Consider the following 22,578-nt stretch of genomic DNA (forward strand, 5'->3'; position numbering starts at 1 on the left):
TTTATTTTTTTCAGATTTTTCGAAATCAATTATGTTTTGACGCGGTGCTTAACCCCTCCATAATAGGTTGTTTTGCTCTAATTGATTTGTTTCTTATTTTTGTGATTTTATTTTTTCAGCAGGGCGCATGTTAGCAAAAAGAAGCGACGAAATTGGTGCCGTATTTTTTTGTTTTGCGATGAGCTGAATATATGTTCAGTGAGATGGAAAACGGACCAGTTACCCTGATTGCATTCACCTGAAAACTGATATGAATAACCCAAGTAGGACATTTTGAACAGATTCAGTTGCAGAAACTTGGGTGTGACCAAATTTATTCACATGTTTTCGGCAACTAACTTACAACATGTGTGCTTCTCGAGAATAAGCAAAGTTTGATTTTCCGAGTCAGCTTTTTGTATCTTTATTAAAGGGACTTTCAGCTCGTGGCTGGCTCGTCTCTGTTCCCAGAACCTGTGATGCGTTAAATCAATCTTCAATAGTGGTGCGCTGTTTGTACATACCGTAGTGTACCGCTCCTGATGTTAGATTTCCAACTAGTGGTACATATCAGCTTAGTATTATTTAAGGAATGAATACAAAAATGGGACATCAATTGTATTTAAGCGAATGTTTCCTCAATCAGAATCAAACGACAACAGCAACAGCAACACCCCCGTTTGTACCGCATTTGTTAGCCTCATCCTTTTTCGATCATTGTTAACCCTAGCTTTACTGCTTCGTTGAACTTGCTCTGTGTCAAATTGCAGGTCAATCATCACTCCAGAGTGTCCCATTAATATGCCATACAGAACGTGTGTATAACACTTATCTCTCACAGGACGCAATGTTTACACAAAAGCACCGGAAACAAACCAGGCAAAATTGCTTATTTCAGTAGCCGTCAACATCGCCACCCACTGCTCCACTCGACCGACCAAAAGTGAGAGCTCGGCAGCGAAACTTGGCTCCGATTTCTCACGAGATCCAAAATCCAGCGCAGACTCCTCTGATGGAGCTGGACCCAGTTCTCTTCCTCTCACCATCATCGTTGTCCCAATGATCGATGGATACCCGATAAAAAAGAGACTCACTTCCGTCATTGTCGACAGCCGTCATCGTCTCCACCGATGACGGAGGACCATCGTCATCATCATCGTGAGACAATCAGCAAGGGATGCTTTTCTCACGTGAGCGATACCGGGAGCAACTTCACAGATGGGATGCTTTTCGATGGGAGCGTGTCGGAGATAATGCAAAACCGATGCAAAGGACGAATTCTGGCAGCAGACAGCACAAGGATTCAGGCCGCCCGTACCGTGGCTCGGCTTTCAGTTAATACTACGACTCGGATGAGGTCAGGCTGAAAATCCATCGGGGAAAGAAGCTTCGCGCGCGTGGCGTAGTCAAACGGTAGAAGCGTTTTCTCAGATCTAATCTTCTGATTCAGTGTCGGTACGATTGTGACATTTCTTTACGGGTGTTGTCTACGTTCGGACGAATAAGGCGAATTGATTACGGGCGGTAGTAGGTCCGGGGTGAAGGTTGTGGAATCAGCAACCCATCATATTGGTGGGGTCGTCCTCCCGGTCACCACACCCCACTCGGAATAATTGGCACTTCGAGGGAGGGCGTGACATTCCGGAGTGCGGGCCGGAGCCATGCGGTGAGGGTCAAGTGTCGTTGGTGGATGGCACAGTGCAGAACCGGAACCGAGTGGAAGATGATAACGCGAAAACTGTAGCGAGCGCGTGTGTTTGTGTGTACGTGGAAAACCCCGTCCAGCAGCCAGTAGCTGCGCCCTTGAGTGAAAAGAAGAGCCCGAAGCGAAACCCAATCATATAATCATAACAAAAGGATTAAGCTGTTCCGAGGAAAACTCGTTTCCACAAAGTGAATGCATTTTTTCGTCTCCCACAGCACCGGCTAAACCATCTCGGGTAGATTGTGCGGTCGGAATACGTGGAAACCGCAAAGGGGGTTCGAAACTAATTGAGTGAAAATATCATAAGTGCGCGCTGGATGGTGAAGAAGAAATCCGTTTGTTTTCGTCCTTTTCCCAAAGCAATTAAAACGAAATGAGGATTCCACCCCCAACCTTGCCAAGCTAAACTAGTGAATCCTGCTTGATCGCGATTAGATGAAAATAGGAAAGTTATTCTTGTCATGAGTGGGTGAAGCGGTGATGTGTTGTACCCGGCAGCGTAGGTGATTCTGATTCGCAGAGGACGCGGTGATTACGCTGATTTTCTGAAAGCCACCCACCTACAGGAGTCGTGCTTTTTTTTCTCTTTATTTTGTACACACAAGCGAGTTTGGTGTGAAGGTGGAGTGCTTGGAGGAGGGTTGGTAATCGAGTGCGAGGGGGCTGATGACGAGAAGATTCGAAGAAGGAAAAAATCGATCGAAGGATAATTGAAGCAGCACATTAAAACTTTTTCCTGAGAAAGCGACACATCAGCCAGCAAGCAGAACCATGCATCATCAACGGAAGGCAATTCTGTCCTTCATCTTCACAGTGCAATGTAAGTGAATGAAATTGGTTTTCTAATATTTGTTTGTCTTTAAGAATAACGCTGAAACTAGATCATGATTGAATTATTCATTATCGCAAGCCATTTCAAAAAGGAAATACAAACAGAATTCTAACTTGAGGTCGTGGATTTCAATCAATTCAATTTCAATGGTGAGCATGTTGTTCAAGTGAAGTGATTTACATATGGAAAGAGCCGGTAACATAATTTTGTAGGCTCATGGCCCCATCACACCGAGAAAGATTTCTTTCAAGATCCTTCGATAGAGCATCTATGTTTCGTTTTTTTTGCACTGTGTACAATGTAATATTGTTTGGATAATTTTAAACATTTCAGAGCAAAGCGGATGTGCTATTTGCTTTCTCTTACCAATGCCAGTTTTACCCATGTGATCAAGTTTTATCCCCCGCACTAATAATAGACACAGGCTTGTCATCACACGTACCAGAAAAGACGACGACGAGCATGAATATCACCTTTTTAAGGTAGCCTGAATGACAAAGCGTGGTAGCGACCTCAAGCCTGGGTTTTTATCTCCCTCGGAGGTCCAGATTAAACGCCTTTTGATTGAGCGCCCATTGATTTGAACCTTTGTGGTACCGTGGGGGATCTGTCCATCTCATGAGATATTGATCATTTGAAGGAGGTTTTAGGTAACTAATAATAAAACAATATATTTTATTCTGTTCATATACTTAACAGTAAGTGTTTACGTCAATGGATAGGCCTGAAAATTAAAACAACATAAATCAAAAACCAATCGCCACCCACCAAACGCGGAGTATAGAACAAAATACCACCAAAAGTAACTGTGTTTTAATTGCAACTTGCGAATCATAAAGTAAGATAAGCGGAATACGGGATCGCTTCTCAAGATGCGAATTGAACTATTTTCAGTGATAGTTTAGTCCAAATATTTAGCTAAAAAAATAGCTGTACGAATTTCGATCCTTTGATTTGAAATCCGTACTCGGTGGACGGATTTTGATTTGGGAGGTGTTGATTTAATTCATTAGTTTATCATGTTTTTCGTTGTTTTCAATGTGTAAATGTTGTACACTCGTTTCATTTGCATTCAATTCCTATTTTATAGAGTATTTTTCATATACTCATCTCATCTCAATCAGTTCGAAAAAGTTTTTTCCAAACCTGGGTTTGAACCTTGTCTAAACTGGTGTTAAGGTGTGTATATGGAAACTAAGGAGACAATCGTCGATTGAAGTCAACTACCGAAATGTAGAAGTTTTACATAACGGTTTGAGGAACACATGCTTTTTATGTCAAGCTACAAGACATCATCGAAACACTGGTTCTGGAAAAATCGTGACCCGCAACGTGTAATTACCATTATATCAAGGAAACAATCAAAAATTGTTGAAACAGATTTCACAGGAGACGGAATTGTTGAAATAGAGGAAGAATCTATGAATGACTATCAAGGAGAAAAAAATCCAATGTAGGAAGTAAACAAGATCCCAGGAAAACGGGTTCCGACGATTTATAACGGATATCTTGAAAGGACATCCGGGATTCCAAACTGCATTTGTCCAACGACCTTAAAGTAGTTATAATGGAGAAGACACGTACGTTAGTGGTAAGCAAGCTTCACTGAGAAAGAGCTCTAGCAAGATCACTGGATGATGTTTTTGCCTTTCAAGTACAACAAAGTTGTACCGAAAGGCCATACCAATGTTTCTCAAGCGGTGGTCCGCGACCCCCTGGGGGTCCGTCCGTCCTAGACCGTTTCAAGGGGGCCGTGAGACATTTGCTACAAATTCTCTTCTCTTTGCTTCTCTTTGCCTATGACGATGCCTTTCAGTCAGAAAGACAAAGCAGGAATATCTTGGCCTACTCGTTTTTCCAACAGCGGGCTGAAGCTGATGATTATTCGGCACAAATTTTCTGTCTTTTTCTTTCAAGTGATAGTATTCATCCATGCATTTATATAGGGTCGTCACTTTCACGCACCAGCGAGTAAACTAAATGGACTGTCACTGCGGGCTGCGTGTGCGAGGGGAAAAGAGGTCTTTTGTTTACTTTATCTTTGATTGTTTACTTTATCAATCATTTTCAATTTTCACTGCTAGCAGGTGAGTGTGAACAGGCAATGGTATCAATATCCTACAAATCTCAGTCACAGAGACTGAGAATTCGCACCACTGGTTATGATATAATATTTGTACAAACATATAAATTTATTTGCTTTACTTACTTTACTTTGCTTACCTGCAAGGGTAAAAGTTAGGAATGCTTGTATTATTAGCGCATCAAATCTGGATTTCAGTCACATGCCAAAGGTGATCATTGCATGATTCACCGAAATGCCCTTGCTGGTAAGACCCGCAACCATTGCAAAATCTACATACGTTTGTTAAAAAAACTCTTCAAATAAATTAATGTAGATCACGAAGCCCTACTTTTTTGCATTGCCGTACGTTGCTAATGCGTTGTAATGCTTTTAATCGCGTTTTTGAATTGAGGGATGATATTGAAATTTTCATAAAAAATCAGGGTAAAATGATTTGCTTGCCAATCTAATGTCGAATTCGTTTTTAAACCTGGGTCAGTGCCAACCTGAACCCTGAATAAAAAAACATTTTCAGGTCCATCCGTCATTGGATATGTTGGTGTGCGTAGCATCGTGTTTGTTTTGATTTGAAACATATGATCCAGGACATTCAGTGCACTAGCAGTGCGTTGGCCTTGACTAATCAGATCATGATAAATGAAAATGTTCAAGTGTGTGAACTGTTTTTGCGGATAATGGAATTTACTTTTGGGCGGCGGATATATGTATTTAATTATTTATATTCTATAATGCCGTGCACATTTTTATACAAAGAATTCCGTATGGAATTCATGTAAAGGAGATTTTCTATTCTACAAAAAATCATTTAATAAATCATATTGATATTCCAATCACTATTTCTGCAAAAGTTTTTATTTTAATACTCAGAAGCATGTAATTAAAATTCTACAGGATACGCTAATTTTTTTTTCCATGCCACCCCTCCTGATAAAGGTAGCCTCACATCTCGGGAATATTTTCCGCTGAATTTTCAATGGGGCAGGGATTTTGATTTTCCGTGCCTAAATCCTGAAAACATATGTAAAAATACAGGGGGAAAATCCGTGGACCAAATTCCCGAGGTGTGAAGCTACCTTAATGCTAGGATTTCCTTCTGAAATCCCTTATCTTTTAATAGTCCAACATAGAAAACATAACAACGTTTTGCTCCGGAAGTTCCTTCAGGAATTCCCCCGCAGGTTTCATCTCTACATGTTCCTTGAGGAAATCTTACGAAAGTTCCTTGTGGATTTTTTCCGGAAGTTCCATGAAGGATTCCTCAGAAAGTTCCTTGAAGGATTCATCCGAAGGTTTCTTCAGGATTTCCTCCGAAAGTTCCCTCAGGATTGTCTCCAGAAGTTTCTTCAGGATTTCCTCCGGAAGTTCCTCCAGGCATTCCTCATAAGTTCCTCCGGAAGCTCCACCAGGAACTCCTCCGGTAGTTCCTTCAGGAATTCATCTGAAAGTTCATTGGGAATTCCTCCACTAATTTCTTCGAGAAACTTCCTGCTTCCTGAAGGAGCTTCCGTAAGAAGTTCTGTTTTAGCTTCCGGTGAAACTCGTGAAGGACTTCCGGGGGAATTCCTGTAGGATTTTGCGGAAGATTTCTTGGAAGAACTTCCGGCAGAACTCCTCCAAGAACTTCCAAGAGCTTCTTCCCTTCCAGAGGAATTCCTCAAGGAACTTCCGGAGGAATTCTTCAAGGAACTTCCGGAGAAATTCCTTAAAGACCTTCCGGAGAAATTCTTCAATAAACTTCCGGAGGAGTTCCTAAAGGATCTTCCGGAGGAATCCCTCAAGTAACTTCCGGGGGAATTCCTTGAAGACCTTCCGGAGGAATTCCTAATAAACTTCCAGAGGAGTTCCTAAAGGATCTTCCGGAGGAATCCCTCAAGGAACTTCCGGATGAATTTCTCAAGGAACTTCAGGAGGAATTCCTCAAAGAATTTTCAGAGGAGTTCCTCCAAATTAATTCCTGGAGCAACTTTCAAAGAAAATCCTGGAACAGTATTCAAAGATATTTCTAGAAGATTTTCAAAGGAATTCATCTCGAAGGGATCTCTTGGAAAGAAAATATGGAGGAATGTCTGAAAGATATCGCCAATGAATGCATACAAGAATTCAAGAAAGAATTACTGGAATTAAATTCCGAAACGCACGAAAGAGTTTTTGGAATAATTTCAAAAGAAATTCTGCATATTATTTAAGAAAGAATTCTATTCAGTATTCCTCAAATATATTTGTCGGACAATTCTTAGCGGATTTTGTGAACGGGTTTCAAGGGGAATTCCCAAACTAATTCCATCCACCGACCAAATTTAGGACACAATCTGTGAGGAAAACTCTGAATGAACGAAAGAATAACTTCCCTAAAAATTATTTTTAAAACTGAATCTAGACAACAGTATCGGATTGATTTAATTTAAAACTACAATAGCAAATATAACGAAATTCCTGAAAAAAAAAATGACGCGCATATTTTATTTGAATAACAGACAGTTTCGTTTTTCCCTTCTGCTTGTTTATTCCACCCAGTCCCGCCCACTCATATGGTTTTGTCAGTTGAAGTACACCCAGGTTTTTTTTACACGGTTGGATTTCATTAATTTCTCGGTTAACCTGAACTTTCACAGTTTTTTAAATACCCCCTGAATTTTCTTTGATTTTTTGTTAATTTTTTCGTGGGGTTAACTCATTGGTTCATTGACGCTGAAGGTCTTAAACGACCAAAACCAAACCGTGTAAAAAAAACCTGGGTGTACAGTTGTATTGGTGAACCCGGTGCGAAACCGTGAAACAACACAGTGCGAACCCGACAGCTTTGGGGTTGGAACTAGTGCGAACCTAGTTCCAACCTGAGCGAATAAAAAACACTTTGACAGCACTTAGGTTGAAACTGGTTCCAACCTAGGTTGGAACTTTTTAAAAACGAATTCGACATAAATAAAGAAGAATGGAAGTTCGTCTCGCTTACCTAACAGATATTTCTGATCAACTAAACTCGCTGATCATGAAGTTACAGGCCAAGAAAACCAATCTGATTCACTTCAGAGACAATTTGCAAGGATTCGTACAAAGGTTTAAAAATGGCGACGCGAAGTAAGTGTCGGAAATATTACAATGTTGGATGAACGGCAGTTTGATTGAGGAAGGCAGGGACAAAAAAAGTCATTTCAACTACATTCAAACAACTGACATCCATGTGGGGTTTGAGTATATTACCATCAGCGTGTGATTATACATTAACACCTCAGCGTGTCGATCAGTGCGCAGCAAGCCATGACTCGGCCTCTTCTGGTCAGACCTCCGTGGCGTGCACACGCACTCACGGAGAGCTGCTGTCATAACGATCCTGCCAGGAGGTTTGTTGGATCCTGACGCTGATTTCAAAAGGTGAGTTGAATTCAATTGGTAATGTGTTAAAATATCTGTTGATTAAAAAACACGAGGCAATGGGTTTGTATTGCTACAAAGCGCGTCTGGAAGACCGCTGGAAAATGGATTGTGGTTTGGAAAATCACAAAGCGTGTCTGGAAGACCGCTGGAAAATGGATTGTGGTTTGGAAAATCACAAAGCGCGTCTGGAAGACCGCTGGAAAATGGATTGTGGTTTGAAAATCACAAAGCGCGTCTGGAAGACCGCTGAAAAATGGATTGTGGTTTGGAAAATCACAAAGAGTGTCTGGAAGACCGCTGTAAAATGGTTTGTGGTGCGAAAAATCACAAAACGCTTCTGGAAGACCGCTGGAAAGTGGATTGTGGTTTGGAAAATCACAAAGCGCGCCTGGAAAAGCTGGAAAATGGTTTGTGGTTTGGAAAACCATAAAGCGCGTCTAGAAGACCGCTGGAAAATGGATTGTGGTTTAAGAAATCACAAAGCATGGGAGACCGCTGGTTTGTGGTTTGTAATACCACAAGGCGTGTCTGGGAGACTGCCGAGAAAAAAAGTTGACAATCCCAAGGGTGGTCATGGATGCATTTATTTTGGTTAAAATAAATTTAGTTTGAAATTTATAACTTAGCGACTTTAGTGTACATGAGACTACCAGATAAGCTAGTTCTATCGAAATCTGGGAGAAATGAACATCTATCGTATGCTACAAAGTTGTTTGGAAGGCTTAATATATTATCTTGAAGTTTATTTTGGAATTTAATGACTTAGTAGTCGTAGTGGAATTACCCGTTGGATGAGATATCCAACATTCACGAAACTCAACCCGGATAAAAATGTACTATTGGTTCAATAGTGTAAACAATTGAATTACCATACAATATACGGTATACAATAGGATACATTGTTTCTTGATGGTTGCACAGATTGTATCAACAGTGAGGATACAATAAATCAACATATTTCTCTAATGTAACAATACTTACAATTGTTTTTGAAACGTTTCCGTACATAAGATTCATACATTGATAACTTTTGAAACCTTTCTTTACATTGCATATAAACTATATAACAATATTTGCCTCATAGCGCCAAATATACATTTTTTCCCTTTAAATTGCATTGTTGAACAGTAAAGCTGTCACTACTGAGAAATCAAAAATCGTATTGTTTTACTCTACAAATACAATACAATCCATTGTATTTTGAACAGTTTTGTTCGGATATTTCAACAATATACTAACCATACACGCAAAAATGTATGGAAAAAACTCAGATTTTGTATAGTTACGATACTTAACAACCCGTACATTCTATTGCGAAAACTTCATTTACATTTGAGTAAATGGTTCATAACAATGCATTCTAATGTATTTCTATGGTTTCATTTACAATATAATCTATTGACAATTTAATGTTATTAATAGTAGTGTTACAATAAATTGTATTGTTATTCTACTGTATTTTTTATTCGGGAAAAAACGTTGCCAGCATTCACAAAGTCATAAGTTTGGAGTTATTGGCTAATAGTACTGGTTAACATAAGTCTAAAAATAAGGTATATACTTATACTATCTCATTTAAGTATGATATATAGACCAACGTTTGAAAAGGGCGTAACAGCCAAAATTTAATCCTTCTGATTTTTCGCCCACATATAAAGCTATATATGTAGACGAAGAATCAGAAGGAATAAATTTTGGCTGTTACGCCCTTTTCAAATGTTGGTCTAGAATATCTCTCCGAAATTTTAGATAAATATTATATCCTAGGCCAGATGTTCCCAAACTACTTGGACATGCGACCCGCCTAGCAGAATCACATATTGCTTGCGACCTTCCCACATTGGCTTTTAGAATTTGCATAAAAATAAGTTCGTGTTAGATTGAACAAACCATTATGAATTGCTTCGTATCCTATCATTATATTAGTTTGAATGGATTGGAAATGATTTGGAATTCGAACGGATTTGGATTAGATTTTGGTTGAATTTGAATGGAATGGATTTGAATTGGATATGGATTGGATTTGGATTGGATTTGGGTTGGATTTAGATAGGATTCCGATTAGATTTTGGTTGGATTTGGATTTTATTTGGACTGTATTTGAGTTGGATTTGATTTAGATTTGGATTAGAATTGCATTTGATTGGATTTGGATTTGGAACGGATTTAGATTGGATTTGGATTGTATTTGGATTAGATTTTGATTGAAGTGGATTTGGAATGGATTTGGAATGGATTTGGATTGGATTTTATTTGGATTTGGATTAGAATTGCATTTAATTGGATTTGGATTTGAAACGGACTTAGATTAGATTTTAATCGGATTTGGATTAGGATGGGAAAAAATAGGGACAAAAGAATAAATCAAGATTCGTCTTTCGCTACTCATCATTGATCAGAATATGTACGTACTAACTCTTCATGAAATGGTGAATAATGGTTGTGATAGCAACACAAGGAAATTCTTGTACTTGTTCTGGTCTTGTAGATAGTGCTTTGATCCATGTTTGGAGTAATCGTTCGTGTCCTGTGCGACCTGTGTTGATTTTGGGAGATTATAACCAGCCCTGTCTACAGTGGATTATGAATGCTGATGATAACGTGCTGATAGCTGACACTTTATCTGTCCCTGCATCAAGTGCTGCATTGCTTGACGGATTGAACTTGATTAATATGACGCAGATCAATTATCATCGTAATCAATCCGACCGTGCACTGGACCTTGTGTTGTGTTCCGATAATTATAAACCAAACGTCAACTCTGCTGTAGTTGCTTTGTTGCCTGTGGATATGCATCATCCTCCGTATGAAATATCTTTCCCAGCAGCGTGACGTGAACTTCCGACTGATTTTGGCAAGGAAAGTTATGAGTTGCTCTGCGGCGATCTTTAAAATGTCGATTGGTACACTGTTTAAAGGTAGCCTGACACCTCGGGAATTTGGTCCGTGGATTTTTTCGCCATGTGTTTTTACCGAGGTGTAAGACTACCTTAAATGCGAGTCAGAATGTTAATGAAAGGGCGTGTAAATTCTGTTTCATCATTTAACAATGGTTGCAAGCAAATGTTCCTGGTCAACGGCACCCAAAGTCACCTGCCTGGACTACCTCGTTTCATAGCTTTCTATGTAAACGCGACAAAAAAATGTCAGTCAGCGAAAGCATCGTGCGCAACGGTCTCTCGAGAGAAAAATCCGTTTCCAGCGTGCTAGTAATATTTACCGTAGTTTGAATTCGGAATTGTATAAGGCCCACGTCATGAGAGTGCAAACCAATCTCAAACGTGATCCCAAAAGCTTTTGGAAGCTCGTTAACAGTAATGTGGTGTATGACATCGCTGAAGCGAAAACATCTGCAGAATGTTGTGAACTCTTCGCTAGATTTTTTAATACTGATGATACTGATACTGATACCGATGATACAACATTCACAATGGTCATCGCAGCCGCCAAGAAGCTGAAAAACTCTCTGTCTTCGGGTTCAAAAGAGGTTCTATCTGTTTTATTCTGTCGCTGTTCCACTGTTCTTGCCGAGCCTCTCGCTTCTATTTTCTCCCGTTCTGGTTTTGATGGCCTAAATATGAGATTGTGTACCTACAATAATTGTCGTTTTTTCTACTTGGCGTAATAACCAAAAATAAGCAAGTCGTCTGGTTGCATAATTTGGGTTAGAGCTTCAATATAAGAAAAAATTCAACGAAAAATCTGATCAAACAAAGCATGTAAAGTTTGAGCCATATACCCTATTAAACTACAACAACTTCACACCTTTTTGCATGCGTTATGTAAAAAAGCTGCATACAGACAGTTCTCAGTCCAGTTCCGCGATCCGGTTGGTCGTCATTTACATTTTTAAGTGAATTCATTTGCTAAAGAATCAACAGTCTTGGGCCGTTCTGATTGATTCCATATTTTTTTCAGAATCCTCCAACAATAACAGCGAGTTGTCGTCAGTTTTTCGTGCCAATACGAAACAGGTTCTTCGTATATACAGATTTTTCAATTTTATTCTCTACATCAAAATCTTTATTGCTAGTTTGATGCTAATGCATAGATTTTTTTTAACTCTATTCTATAATTCTTCAACGACACATGAGATACCATTCTTTTCTGAATTTCATGGCATAATGCAACATTCCGTGTAAACATTTAGTCACTTAAGCTATATTTAGCACCAGGTTCGTTCGAAAAGACGTGCCATTGATTTTCATATTTCTGATGAATGCAACGCGTTTTGACTTGTTAAATAAGATCGTATTGTATTTCAGAGAATTTTTAAAAGTCGAGACAAATGATTCAACCGACGGTTGGTTGAGATTATTGTTTGGACCGCGAATTATGAAATTTTTTCGCAGGTTCTATCTCTTAGTAAGTTGACCAAATGAAGAGATGATTAAGTAATTACATGCTTTTGCTTGCCCGGGCCGACAGTTTGTGAGGGCCCCAAAATGTGCAAAAAAGGTTGGTTTTGTTACATAAAATTTGTAGGGCCCCGGGGTCACTCCTCCCCTACATCTAGCCCTGCATGCAGCTGTAGGGAGAACATCAGAAATTATTTCCAACAGTGTACTTAGCGACCAAAACTCAAATTATACTGTAAGAACATTAGGAAACATAAAAGCAAACGCTGTGTATCCTTCATGATATGCCCCAAATTTTCGTGCTACAAGCTTGAACGAACCAGATGTGTGTGCTGTGTCTCATCGAGGATTTTGTTCGGTGGGGCGAAGGTTATTGTGTGGTGTGTATCCTACGCAGATAAATGCAAATATTGTTCTATTGTTCTTCCTTTTCTCTGACACGTCTGATTGAAAAAAAATTTTTTTTCTAGTTCTTTTTGCCTTTCTGCAACAAGTTTTATTCGACGCGGAATCCTGTCCCATCGTTTCCTATTGAAAACTGGTCAGAACGGACTATGGACTCCGAAGTTATGTTCAAACCATTTTTAATCAGAATTGCTGTTCGCGATACTACCATTTAAAAAATTGTTCGTTGTTCGACTATTTTGGCACAGAAACGACCTTGAAAAACACTGTAAAACTCTGGTATCTTTATGATTTAACGACACATCTTGGAGGATCAAGAACATCCAATACTATAAGAGGATCTCAAGCTTATTATCGACAATAAGACACTCTTGGACGTTTCTTTGAAAGCTGCTCTCTTCGGACGCATTCAGTCAATTGTAAAAATGTGTTTTCAGGACTCAGGAGATACTTTTTTTCGAATCATGTAAAATGGAGCACATTGGAGACAATATGGAGCGAAATTTTGTATGGGGTTTTGTAACACGGCCGTGTAAAAAAAAAGCAATGGGTAATGTTTTCAACATAACCGCGAGTAGACGTAGGACTTGTATAAACGTAACGTTTTTACATTTAACTTATAACTTTTGGATCTATGGAGTTTGATTATAGGTATTGATATTGGAAACGACAACTTCCATGCCGTGTAGAATTATTAGCAATTTGTTTATTCAAAACTTCTGGAAATAATACTAATAATTAAATACATAATTGAAATTGCTTTGTTTCTAACTATTAAGCCCTTAGTTACTCAAGCAAATGTAGGGCATTTATAGATTTCTTATTGATGATAGTATTTCAAGTTTAAAAATTCTATTTATGAAATTTTCAGACTTGGGCAAAATGTGCTATTTTAGGGGAACTGTCCCGTTTTCCTGTCCCGTTAACGAGCTTCCAAAAGAAATACAGCACCAATTTCGTTGCTTTTTTGCTAACATGCGTGCTTACTGCTGAAAAAATCACAACAATAAGAAACAAGTTAAGGAGCAGTAACCCTACTAAAATAGAGGAGGTACTGTTAATACGTCAACGAAAAATTATTTAATGTTTTGATTCCAAACTTTGAGTCTACGTCAAGTTTAATAATACAATTTCTCAGAAAATGAAAAACAAAGAATAAGATAAAGTTTATTTAAATATTCTTCTAGAAGTTATTTTTTGCGGACTTTCTTAAAACATTAACATGTAATTTCAGCAAAAAATGGATATTAACGCTATTGCTGATTGTGCATCTTTAATTGTTAATGCCTTCTGCAAAAAATAAAAGTAATTATTTTAATCAAAATTTTATTTTCATCAGTGGTTTTTTTTTTGCTGGGGAATTAGAACTGTTATAATATTACCATGTTTTAATGTACGTGTTGCTTAGTACCAAGCACAACTTAACATATGGTCAGTCATATGACATGACTCGTTCCCATCCCGGAATCATGTGGATTATGAAACCAATTACCTGGATGAGCAGACCAAATCTCTCTGATTTTATTCTTCTTCATTCACCACCGCTGCACTCGCTGCCTCAGACATCATCGGCCTCTAGCCGTGAACTCCGAGCGATGCGATGGGCGATTGCATCCATCGCAACCGACACCACTGCATCCGACCATCATTGAGCACAGAATGACAAAAAAAATGCGCCCACTTCTTTCATGCATATTCGCAGACCCACCACCCACCGACAGTTCTACCGCTGGTGACTGCATGCTGTCGCTGTGTAGGTAAACACAGCGAACGAACGAACGAAACGACAATGCGCAAGCAAAAAGCACGTCAATACGCGCTGCTGTCACAAATTGTAATGACTCGCACACGTAGTAGTAAAATTCTTCTTTATTTAATAATTTTCTGTTTTACAATTATTATTTTTCTACATATACAGTGTTCGGCCGGCTTGGCCCTCCAACTTCAATTTTAAATTTTTATGTTTACATTGTTATTTAAGGGTTTATATGATATACTGTTAATATGACGGCCTTTAGGAGGCGCTGGTGTGTTTTTTTTAAATTTGATAACCTAACTACTATGTACACTAATATTTACAATAAAAAATTTGATAACCTAGATTGAAACTAGCGCCCTAATTGGAGCCTGATCCAAATGCAAGCAACGGACCCTAAACTTTTCTTTACACTCACCAAAGCGTTCATGTAAGGTTTTTATTCCGGCCAGACGGTGGACCTCGGATGTTCTTGTCCTGGGAGGGGTGTTGAGGATCACCCTCAGGAATTTGTTTTGGACCCGTTGAAGTTTGAGGTGGTGGGTTTTAGCGCAGCTCTCCCAGACCGGCATGCCATATTCGATCACAGGGAGGATGATTTGCTTGTAGACAGCAAGCTTATTTTTCAGGGACAATGACGACCGGCGGTTGATCAAAGGGTACAGTAGTTTCAACAAGACGTTACACTTTGTCACCGTTTTGTCAACCTGTTGCCTGAAAATAAGCTTGCTGTCGAGGGTCAAGCCAAGGTAGCCGGCCTCATTGGCCCATTCCACGGTCGTGCCATTGAGGATGATTTTACAGTCCCCAGGCGGAACAAGTTTAGGGATTTGGAGTGGGGAAAATGATGACCTGGGTCTTCGCCGCGTTGATACAGATCTTCCAGCTGGTGAGGTACTCTGTCCGGGTATCCAGGCCTCGTTGGAGTTTTGCCACTAGCGCTCTGATCACTCTACCGTTGTAGACGATGGATGTGTCATCTGCGAACAGAGACAGACTGCCGCCTTCTGGAGGTTCTGGCATGTCGGAGGTGAACAGATTGAAAAGCAGGGCCTGAGGATACTGCCCTGGGGACGCCTGCGACGATGTTGTGCGCATTGGAACTCGCTCCGCTGATTGAGACCCGGAATGTCCTTGCCGACAGGTAATTGTTGATGATTTTCACCAGGTAGCTGGGAAGATTGTAGCGTTGTAGTTTGTACACCAGGCCATCATGCCATACATTGTCAAATGCCTTCTCGACATCGAGTAAGGCCATGGCGGATGTTTTCGAGACAAACTTGTTCCGTCTGAGGACGTTGGTAACTCAGGTCAGTTGGTGTACAGTTGACCGACCGCGTCGGAAACCAAACTGTTCCTCGAGCAAGATGTTGAGATTTTCGGCAGACTCAAGTAACCGATGATGAATAGCTTTTTCGAATAGCTTGGATAACCCTGAGAGTAGGCTGATGGGTCGATAACTTTTGGGGGAGGAAGGATCCTTCCCAGGCTTCCGGATGGGGATGACTTTCGCTGACTTCCAGGACGATGGGAAGTAGCTAAGCCGGAGACACTGATTAAAGATCAGCGAGAGGTGCTCAAAGAACGGAGCACTCATGTGTTTGAGCTCGAGATTCAGGATGCTGTCGAAGCCTGGGGCCTTCATGTTCTTCGACGATTTGATATAGGCCGTCAATTCGTCAGTTGAGATCTCCAACTCCTCCGAGAAGTCGTTGGGAATCAAATGGATGTTGTTAGCATGCTCGTTGACGGCTGCTTCGTGTGGACTGACGATGTTCTGCCCAAGATTGTGTGAGCTGACGAAGTGACGACCTATTTCAGCGACCTTCTCTGCAGGAGTTATCAAGCGATCCTTAGAGCCATTATTGTCTAGTGGGATCAAAGGTGGAATGGGCCGAGGCTTGGATTTTAGAATTTTGGTAATTTTCCAGAACGGCTTAGCATAATCTGGGAGAGTGCGGATCTTATTCGAGAAGTCGTTATTTTTGAGGTCCACCATTCTGGCCTTGATAATTTTTGTGATTCGATTGCAGCGTGCCTTAAGCTCAGGCAGTCCAGTACGCTGAAACTGCCTGCGAGTGACATTCCGCAATCGAATCAAATCTTTGGTGAGTGTATCGATGTTTAAGGAGTTGCTTACCTGCCGAGCCGTCGGTACGTGTAGCTCTCGGGCCGCCGTTATCGCCTCCTCGATAGCGCACAGCTGGCGGTCGATTCTTTCCGGCGTCTCCGGACGCACCTCGTAGTCGACGGTGTTATCGACGCACTGCTGGAAACGTTGCCAGTTCACTCGGTGGTAGTTCCGCCGTAACTGCTGGTGCCGATTGACCGAGGAGCCCAGTTCCGCCACCACCGGATAGTGATCCGAACTGAGCTCCTGGTATACAACCGGCTGCGAGACGTGGTCACTCAGGTTTGTTACGTAGAGGTCGAGCGTTGCGTGGGCACCGGACCGACTCAGCCGAGTGGGGAATCCGGGCTCAGGATCGTGTAGTGGCCTTCCTCCATGTCGTTGCTCCAGATGGTGCCGTTTCGATTGCCGCGACTGTTGCCCCAGGCTTGATGTTTGGCATTCAAGTCGCCGGCAATGATATACTGGCCTTGCCTCCGCGTCAGCTTGACGATGTCCTCACGAAGGGCAGCCGATGATCCATCGCCGGCTTTGGCTTGCGTTGGACAGTACGCCGCGATGAGCGCGATTGTGCCGACCGAAGTGGTGATTTCGACACCGATGGCCTCGATGACACTGAGCTGGAAGCTTGGAAGCAGACGACAGTTGATGTTGTAGCGAAGAGCGATGGCCACACCACCTCCCCTGGTCGGCCGGTCGAGTCGCACGATGCGGAAGTCCGGGATGTTGATGTTCACCTCCGGTTTTAGGTGCGTTTCGGTGATGAACGCCACGTCTATTTCCTTCTCCTCAAGGAAATCCTTCAGCTCGATTGTTTTGCTCTTTAGCGAGCAAGCGTTCCAGTTGACCAGGCCCACCCTAGCAGCCATTTTCAATGATGAACATGCCAAGTGTGAAGACCTGGTCGAATCGGGTTTGCAGCCGCGCAGTTGAGTGGCGAGCTGCGCGAAGATCGGCATCAGTTGCTCCGGAGTGTACAGCGGGGCAGATTCTTCCGGTGGGACGGCTTCGTTCTCCGACTGCCGACGGAACCCAGGAGGAGGAGGGCCCATTCGCTGGTGGATGGTGCCGACGATGCTGGAGCTTGGACCGATGCAGCTGCCGCCGCCAGTCGCTTGTGCGGCTGTAGCGGTGGGAGTATTGGAATCACACGACGGGGAGCCGGGATAGCTGGAAAGTTCACCTCGTTGATTACAGGAACACGGTTCTTCTTCGGAATGGTCCTGGTGGAAGCCTTCTTCCGGATTTCCAGGAACTCGGCTCGCTTTGGGCAGCCCTTTGTGGTGGCCCGATGTTTGTCGCCACAGTTGGCGCACTTGGGATCGGCCACATCCATTTTGTCGCACTCGTCAGTCGGATGGGGTTCGCCACACTTGTTACAGCGCGGCTTCATGCGGCAGTTCCTGGTGCCGTGCCCGAAATTGAAGCAGTTGGTGCATTGCGTGACATCGCGGTGCACTGGCCGATATCGCTCCCAGTCAACGACGGTGTAATTTATAACGCCAACCAGCTTCAGGTCCTTCCAGGTAGTGGAGCCGTGCTCCAGATGGATCAGGTAAAGCTGGTCGCGATATTTCCTCGCCTTGTTGTGACGAGCGATCTTGTGGACGGCTACTGGCTTCAGTCCGCAACTTTCAAGCTCTGCTTGGAGCTCTTCCTCCTTCATGTCGTGAAGTCCTCGCAGCAAAGCCTTGAGCGGCTTCGTGCCGGGGTGGTCATGAGTGTAGTACTCATACTTGTGGACCTCGAGGAACTCCACGACGGATTGATGATGGTCCCTGTTGGCCGGCATCACTTTCACGCCCTCGCTGCAGAGCCGAAAAGTACATTTCAGCCCCTTAGCGATCAGCTGGCGAATTTTTGGGCGTAAATCCGGCGGATCGCCCTTCACAAACACGGGCGGGCACTTCTCCTTCCGCTCCGGTTGCACCTGCGGCAGCTGCGATTGCTGCTTCTTCCTCTTTTTCGGCGGATTGCCGGCGTCATCAAGCGGCAACGGCGAGAACACGTTGCTCTGTAAAAGCTGCTTGGAGGGGTTACCCGCGCCTCCAAGAGCAGTGCGCTTAGGCACTTTTCCAGCGACCGAATCGGCCACCGAGTCTCCCATGACGGGTCCGGGAGAAAATAACGCCAACGCGACAAGCGAAAACGTAAACAGCGAAAGAACGAGAAAGAACACTTCGAAAAAATGCGCGAGCAAAAAACACGTCCGTACGTGTTGCTGTCTCGAACTGGAATGACTCGCACACGGCAGGCACTGGTTCTTTTATACGCAAAGAAAATCTTCCGGTAGACGCGTAGGCCCGTGACATACCGCATTCTGATGTCCGTGTTAGGAATGCACGGGATTAGTTACATATGAAGTTTTTACTGGTTTTGACAAGAATTGAATTTTCAATAGCATATCGTTAATAATCTTAAGGTTCAATGAAATAGTCAAAATGGTGGAGAGTTTCCGAGTCGATTGATATATAAAACTTAAAAATCCATCGAAAGATAAAGGTGCTAGTAACGTTCAAAATCTTCCCTTCCAGCGTAACGCTCTCGATTTCCAAAAATCTAAATGACACCCAGTATAGTAAAGAAAGACGTAAGTCCTACGTCAAAAATCAGTGTAGAAACAGAGTCGGGTGTATTTTGTTTGTGTACCAACGCGAGATGTCGAAATAGAAGGTCTGATTAACGAACGAACCTGTGCTTGCAGAAAAAGGTCGTCTAAAGAATGCAATTGAATCACAATGGACCTTCAGCACTACAAAGAATCGCATGCAGTAGCCACGATAAAATGCAGTGGACGACATAGGGGAACGGTTCGTCACTTCATCCCATAGCTCCTATTTCCATCCCATCAAAAACAGATCAATGGAAAGGAATTTGGTTTGTTTCTTATTTTTGTGATTTTTTTCAGCAGTGAGCACGCGTGTTAGCAAAAAGAAGCGACGTGATTGGTGTTGTATTTTTTTTTGTTTTGCGATGAGATGAATATATGTACAGTGAGATGGAAAACGGAACAGTTCCCCTATTTGAATCGCCTTTTAGAATAATAAATTTTTGATACATCATGTTTTTATTGATAGCTCTTTTAAAATCGATCAGCATTTTGGAATTATAAGTAATGAATAAATTCTAGAGATGTTATAAGAAATGAAATAGTAATTTACTGTTCCATGTGATACTTATAACTCTAGAGTGCTTTGAGAATAGGAAGAAAAGGTCGTATGTGCGAAGGCTTTCTTTGACATTGCTTTCTAATAGATCAGCAACCCAACAAACATTAAAAACTGATTAAGGGGTTAGGTATTTCATTCATGGGCTTCGTGGCCGTGCGGTTAGCGACGTCAATCGTCTAGACGCATGTGCTATGGAGTGTAGGTTCGATTCCCGCCCCGGTAAGGAGGAAACTTTTCGTGATCGAAAAATTCTCCATTGGTCCATTGGGTGTCCTGTCCGTTGTCTCATGCTAGGTGTTAAGTGTTCAGTCTGTACGACCTCTGGTCGAAGACGGTGTTCCTGTCTTTATATAAAATAGGCTTCTTCAGTTAAAAAACGAGCCTATTCATCCGAAATTGTTTGTTGGGAAGTTCTGCATTTTTTTTTGTGCAATATTTAACTTCAGCACGCTTGACAAAGTTATTGTCTTCGGATATCTGCCAAGGAATCTGAAGTAAACTTCAATGCATTTCCGTAATCATCGTAGGAGAAAGAAAGTAAATATATAGATTATGTGTTTCTGAACACACCACGAAGGGTAAATTTTAAAGCCCATCACATTCCTTTTGAATTGATATTGTCAAATTTTCCCCTCTACATCATCTACAAAGCTTACGACCTCAAACTTTTTTCCTTTTGGCTTCCCGGAAGGTCGTCTGAAACTGAGGACCACATTAGCGGGCAAGAAGTTTTTTTTCTTGGGGACAAAATCCATTGCTTATACCGTAATAAACGAGCTTTGGAGTTATGCTCATATCAAAGTTTTTTTTTATGGTAGTAATCATAGACGAATAGAAAGCGAAATCGAAAGCTTCTTTATTATTTGAAAATAAAAGCCAAGCGCTATTTTTTCTGTCGATAGAGCTTCTGCTTTGTTGTGCCGTCAATTTTTACTTTCCTGACTAGTAAGCAAACTGGAGAAAGTGGATGTTTGTTCATGTAATTTGGGTCGAGATAATCACTCAACACATTTTACTTTTTAACAACACTAATGAGCGACATCGGTGCCTCTATGATGTAGGGTGGGTTTTTTTTTCCAAGTTCGTTTATTTGGTTGGTTTTTTGAAAAAAATTAAATCGGGTACGCAATTTGCATTAATACAATTTTCTGCTTAAAATGATAATTGAACATTGAGATTGTGATGTTTTTTATAACAATTGTACAATAGAGAGGGGGATGTCTCAATGAGTGTTACGTAATTAAAGGAAGAGTCTGGTAACGCGTTACTTGTTGTACAATAGGTGGGGAAGAGTGTTGCTATGTGTTTATTTTATGCCGTTTAGAAAAAAAGTGGTCGAAAAAATGGCAAAATATGAAATAAGGGCGTTATGGCTGAGAATATCAAGATTTATTATGTGAATGTCAATGAAATTAATTACATTTGGGAACATTATACTTATTAAATTAAGCTTACACAAATTGTTAGTTTCGCTCATAACGTGGCTAAAAATCTGAATTTAGGCAATTTAATTTGATTTGTCTTGATATCTCCCCTCCCGACAACCGACCATGTTTGGGTGCCGACAACCGAGAATAGCAACCATTCTTAAAAGTGAAAATAAAAGATTTACCGCAAACGCTATGGTAGCAGTATTGAATCACAAAGAAGAGTAAATTTACTTTGCAAGTCTCTATAAATAAAAATGAATTTGCATTTCCTTTGAGGCAATATAACTCACAAACGGTTGGACCAATTTGCATGGCTTCTTCAGTAATCGATTTGCCTTGGGATCAGCTGTGTTTTTATGCAGAAAATGACATGAATGGACACGGGGACCACTAAAATGCAAAAAGTAGGTGAGTTGTTAAGAAAATTTAAACGATTGTCCTACATAAATCGATCTAGAGTGCGTTGCTGCAATATTTGACATTTGAAAAGTAAAAGTTCCTATCCCGAGCAACGCAGGGTCCGAAAATAATCTGCAATGGTAGAAATACAGACAATAATCCCGTGGAAGTTCATACGTATTTTCTTAAAGCTTCAAGTTTTTTTAAATTAATTAAAATTAAATTAAAAAAAAAGAAATGGAGATTTTTTTTAAATTTAGAAAATTATTTTGAGAAAAATCCGTAGATTTTATCAAAAAAGTTCAAAAGAATTCTGCGTGGAAGTATAGAAGAACCATCTAGTAAATTAAAAAAGAATTCCCCGAAAGTTTATTCAAGAAAATTCAGAAGAAGATTGCCGGAAAAATGTATACGATTTTCCTGACCAAATTTAGCGCATATGATCGTCACCACCACCGATAATGTGACCAGATGTCGCGAGACGCTGCATTTTTCAACTTCGTTTTACAAATTCATTACAATTCATACAGCCATACAAATATTTTTCCAATTTTTTTTGGCCCAAAATCTATGCAAAATGCACTTTTGGAGGATCCATTTTCAAGCCAATGACGCAATCCAGATAGGCGTCCCGCATTTCACAGGACGCTTGCTGGTCACATTAATTACCGACGATGTTAAGACCGGCACTCTTCAGACATTGTAAAGGGATTCGCTCCGAAATGCAGTGTAAACAGCTTCCAGAGGCCGATTACCACGGGTGCATTCTAGATCATTCTCCTCTACATCAGAAGTATTTCGTTGCTATGGCCATAAAAACACATGAAGATTGATACCCATATTGATAAAAGGTGTGAAATGTTGCCAAAGCAGATTCGATGGATACGGGGAATTGACTGAGGGGCGCTCCTTAGTCGTGCGGTAAGACGCGCGGCTACAAAGCAAGACCATG

The 22,578-nt window shown here is 41.2% G+C and overlaps 1 protein-coding gene across 1 annotated transcript in view; it reads left to right on the forward strand.

Moving 5' to 3' along the window:
- Nucleotides 1-1,386: 1,386 nt before the first annotated feature.
- Nucleotides 1,387-22,578, forward strand: part of LOC134211945 (uncharacterized) — an 88,769-nt gene continuing 67,577 nt past the window's right edge. Inside the window, exon 1 of the mRNA XM_062689359.1 lies at nucleotides 1,387-2,504. Within this exon, the coding sequence (XP_062545343.1) occupies nucleotides 2,456-2,504 (49 nt within the window). The 5' untranslated portion in view covers nucleotides 1,387-2,455. The remainder of the gene's footprint in view (nucleotides 2,505-22,578) is intronic.

This window comes from Armigeres subalbatus, chromosome 1, assembly GCF_024139115.2.
Source record: "Armigeres subalbatus isolate Guangzhou_Male chromosome 1, GZ_Asu_2, whole genome shotgun sequence".
NCBI lineage: Eukaryota > Metazoa > Arthropoda > Insecta > Diptera > Culicidae > Armigeres > Armigeres subalbatus.